The sequence below is a fragment of the Limulus polyphemus genome, unplaced genomic scaffold (assembly GCF_000517525.1).
Source record: "Limulus polyphemus unplaced genomic scaffold, Limulus_polyphemus-2.1.2 Scaffold1292, whole genome shotgun sequence".
Lineage (NCBI taxonomy): Eukaryota > Metazoa > Arthropoda > Merostomata > Xiphosura > Limulidae > Limulus > Limulus polyphemus.
In genome coordinates, this window is record NW_013666902.1 from 73190 (window position 1) to 77703 (window position 4514).

A 4514-nucleotide genomic window follows, 5' to 3' on the forward strand; every position below is an offset into this window, starting at 1 on the left:
ACTTTTTATCTTCCCCAACAAACTTCAACTGTCAGTAAATTTTAGTTTTTATCTTCCCCAACAAACTTCAACTGTCAGTAAATTTTACTTTTTATCTTCCCCAACAAACTTCAACTGTCAGTAAATTTTAGTGAGGTATTAATCAGATATTTTTTATTGTACCAATTCCGCCTTTCAGATATTAAGTTTGTTTCTTAAGCCTAAAGGGCTGTCTGTTTATAATGACACACATTTTGAGGCCAGTTTATCACGTGCATGTTCTTTGTCACTGAAGTATTGCTGTTTAAAACTACACCTTCCACATCTCGTCAAAGAAGCAATGAAAAAATGTTTCATTTCTATTTTTCTTGAAATATGTTTTTCAAAACCTTTAGATTTATACGATTTGCTTCACTCCAAAAACTTAGCCAGTGCTAAAAATTCAATTCACTGAAAGACAAGAAAAAAAAACTTATCAATTGTATGCTGCAGTGATATCCATAACTTTTTTTAATATTCCTTCTAAGTTCTGTGTTCAAGCAACCATTATAGAAGTGTAGTTTTAGGATTTATATACAGCCATGTGTAGTATAACTTTGATGAGACTATGGTACCTCCAAGATTATTCACGAACTTCACAATAAAGTAACGTTATCAACCAATAATTGTAGATGTAACTTGAATATTATTGTGGATCGATGTCGCATGCACACCTGAATGATATGAACGTTAAAATAACCCAAGATAAAATTTATCAGCAGGATATCAGGTGAACTAGGCTCGTATTCTCGTGTACGTGTATACGTAACATAATAACTTTTGTAAATGTTGAAAGACAGTACTTTAAATTTGGTATTCTGGAGTATACATATATATATACATACATAATAGAGATATCTGTCAAAAATTGTTCTTAACCTATATCATTTTGTAATAAATTAAGAGCACAACAAACTGTTTTAAACTCGTATTCTCATCAAAGAACAAAATTAGTTTAAATGAGGAAATAAGAGTTCACTTTTTTAATGGAATAAAAGTAAGTATAGTGATTTAGATATCTTGGGTAATATTGAAAGTATATCTGGCCTGTAGATTAAGCTTGTGGGAGAAAAAAAGTTAGTTGTACAGTATAGAAAAATAAATCTCCCAAGTTAGGGTACTCTAATAGACTGTATACGTTGTATCTGGTAAACGATGGCATCTTTTTTGTACTGGTTGAAACGTATTACAAATTCTCAGTATTTGTAGTAGTAAAAAAACAATTACTAATTGGTAAGTAGAGAGAAAAATGGGTGAACATTATGGTTTGTCAAGATCAGAATATGACGTTAAGTTTTTTATACAAAAGATTTTAGATTTTTTTTTGTGTATAAAGAAGCACAAGAATTTTTCTTTTGCAGGAAAAGCCTAAGATGTTTGCAAAAGATGCTGAAATCAACCATCAGCTAGTGGTGAAGAAGTTAAATGAAATCCTTGCAGCTCGAGGCAAGAAGGGAACTGATAGAAACGAGCAGATTGAAATGTTACACGAGCTTCTCAGCATTTCAAATGCAAACAACCTCGGACCAGCAATGGAGGTTAAAATAATGTTTGCTCTCATTACGGCTATATTTGACTACAACCCCAACATAGCCACTTGTATGCGGTCAGAGATATGGCAAAAGTAAGATAACATAAATATAACTGTGTCTATGGAAATAACCAGTAACTAATAAATTAATTGTTTTCTAATGCTCAATGGCACACAAGTACATGCACTCGTACACGTAATGAGGTGATAACCACATCAGTCTACCATGTTAGTGATTGTATCTCCCCCCCAATGCGTGGAATAAAGCTTAATAAAAATAATTTTAAACAATAAATGATCTAAAAATTACATAACCAATGATACATGATGCAGAGCTTAAGTCAAGCCATTATGATTTACATAAAAAACAAACAAACTGAAAAGCTATTAGACAGTAATAAATGCAAGAATACCTAAACGCCATTAGAATATTGTTATTATTGGTAATCTAATACGACACCACCAAAGTTTGCATTTTGAATATTTTATTTTGTTATTCTGTTGAATATTTTATTTTGTTATTCTGTTGAGTTAATGTTCGTGTTGTCTGTATCATTAATAATTCTTTGTTGCTGTAAAACTTAAAAGTTCCACTGATGAACTTTGCTTTTTAGTGTCAAAGGAATAAATTTGTATTTTCTGTTTTGTAATAAGGTTTAGATATAGTTATAAAACTTGCTTTATCGTAAGGTTCTGGATGTTTAATTCTGTTTTTCAGGTGTTTAGAACATTTGAGTCTCCTACTGGACTTGTTGGTCCAGAATCCAGATGTAACTATGGGAGAACACATTCCCGAGGAGTCTGAACTGTTGGTTACACCTCCATATCGTGTGCGGGGCTGTGTACTGACTCTTATTGACAGGATGGACGAAGAATTCACAAAAATGCTGCAGGTTAGTTAGGTGTTCAGCTTTTTTTTGTGTGAAACTAATGAATATCACGATGAAAATTTATTATGTTACAAATTTTGTAGTCATGCTACTTACATTGCTTTCACTTTCCACAGGTATGTAACGGTTAACATTATGTTTACCAAAATATTAATACTTCATGTTAAAACAAGTGTTATTTTAAAATGATACACACATTTCTAACACATGGTTTTGATCAAAATTAGCACATGATATATATGCGAGTTTTGTTAAAAAGTTATTTCCTTGATACTATGGTTCATAGGGTTTTGTTGAAGCTGTAGAACGTGGGATTTTGTTGAAATATACTAGCTGAAGGTGTATGGGTTTTGTTTTATCTTTGTTCAACCAAGTTAATTGAAATGTGTGACATCTAATAAGCTACCCAAACAGTAGCTGTATGAGACTGTTTTTAGATACACCGTTTATGTTTATCGAACACAAGGTTTGTGTGTATTTTATATATATTATAGCTGTGACTAAAGGTTTTGTTTTAAATCCCTTTCGTGACGCTACTGCTCAAAATAGTGAGCAGACAGAAATAAAAACAAGAGGGAATCCTCAATAACCACACTACTTTTTGAAGTTATTTTAGGCAGGATTAGAGCAAATTAATCTATGAGACCTTTATTTTATTTTTTATTAGCTATATTTTTTTGAACCTCCCGAATCGAAAACTGTAATTAGATTTCAAATTGGTCAAGAGATGACGGAGCTCTGTGCTTGAAGTTTATACTTGGAAAAACAAGAACTCGGAGCCGTTCTATGAGCCGCTATGCCACTGCTAAAAATTACAACGAGTTAACAAGCAAGTTTAAATCTCTAAAACATTTCGATACTTGTGTCAAAAAGAAAGTTTAATGACGTAAATGTGGATCATTGTATTCCCTTTCTAACTGCGGTAATCAACTTTATACGGAATATTTAGATCCTAGAAAACCACTGTTTTACTTTTGCCAGGGGGTTTTAATTAATTTTAGTATCTTTTTTTATATAGGGAATAAAAAAATTCCTGTTGTTATTTTGGCATAGTTATCAGTAGATAAATTATGCTTAAAATTTAAGACACTGATAGTTGATCAAATAAAACAATTTAGGCATATATATATATTTATTTATATATTAGGGCTCGGTGTATTTTGTCATTGATTTATTTTAATTTTATTTTTTTCACGTATTTATAAGGAGCGACATTAACGTGTATTTCTTTTTTTCATTGTGTTCATAAAACTGTGTACAAAAATAAAGGTTTTAACCTGAAATATTTTGTATGTTGAATATTTTCTTGATTTTCCCAGGCATGTGATGCACATTCTCCAGAATACCTGGAGCGACTAAAAGATGAGACGGCTGTGTATAATATCATTGAGAAGTACAAGAATTACCTGGAGGGTAGAGGATCCAACTCGGAGCTCTGCTTTATCTATCTGCGTATGATCGATCACATCTATTACAAGGTGACAATGAGGCTGTTGAAGTTTGTTGGGGAAGATAAAAGATAAAGTTTACTGACAGTTGAAGTTTGTTGGGGAAGATAAAAAGTAAAATTTATTGACAGTTGAAGTTTGTTGGGGAAGATAAAAAGTAAAATTTACTGACAGTTGAAGTTTGTTGGGGAAGATAAAAAGTAAAATTTACTGACAGTTGAAGTTTGTTGGGGAAGATAAAAACTAAAATTTACTGACAGTTGAAGTTTGTTGGGGAAGATAAAAAGTAAAATTTACTGACAGTTGAAGTTTGTTGGGGAAGATAAAAGGTGAAGGTGAATGGGAAGAGGTTAAAGGTGGTGTTCCTTTAATCTTGATAAACTGGCCTCAAAATGTGTGTCATTATAAACAGACAGCCCTTTAGGCTTAAGAAACAAACTTAATATCTGAAAGGCAGAATTGGTACAATAAAAAATATCTGATTTATACCTTGATTAAAGGAACTCCACCTTTAACCTCTTCCCATTCACCTTCACCTGATAAACTGGCCTCAAAATGTGTGTCATTATAAACAGACAGCCCTTTAGGCTTAAGAAACAAACTTAATATCTGAAAATCAGAATTGGT

General features: G+C 32.0%; 1 protein-coding gene and 1 long non-coding RNA gene across 2 annotated transcripts in view; both read left to right on the top strand.

The window, feature by feature from the left end:
* The window catches only part of LOC106462967 (eukaryotic translation initiation factor 3 subunit C-like), a 28355-nt gene that overhangs the window by 11359 nt on the left and 12482 nt on the right, over nucleotides 1-4514 (top strand). The window contains exons 10-12 of the mRNA XM_013922937.2: nucleotides 1380-1642; nucleotides 2268-2442; nucleotides 3759-3917. Coding sequence (XP_013778391.1) covers nucleotides 1380-1642; nucleotides 2268-2442; nucleotides 3759-3917 — 597 coding nt within the window. The remainder of the gene's footprint in view (nucleotides 1-1379; nucleotides 1643-2267; nucleotides 2443-3758; nucleotides 3918-4514) is intronic.
* LOC111086650 overlaps nucleotides 3935-4514 on the top strand; it is a 1348-nt gene continuing 768 nt past the window's right edge. The window contains exon 1 of the long non-coding RNA XR_002611382.1: nucleotides 3935-4216. This is a non-coding gene — a long non-coding RNA (uncharacterized LOC111086650). The remainder of the gene's footprint in view (nucleotides 4217-4514) is intronic.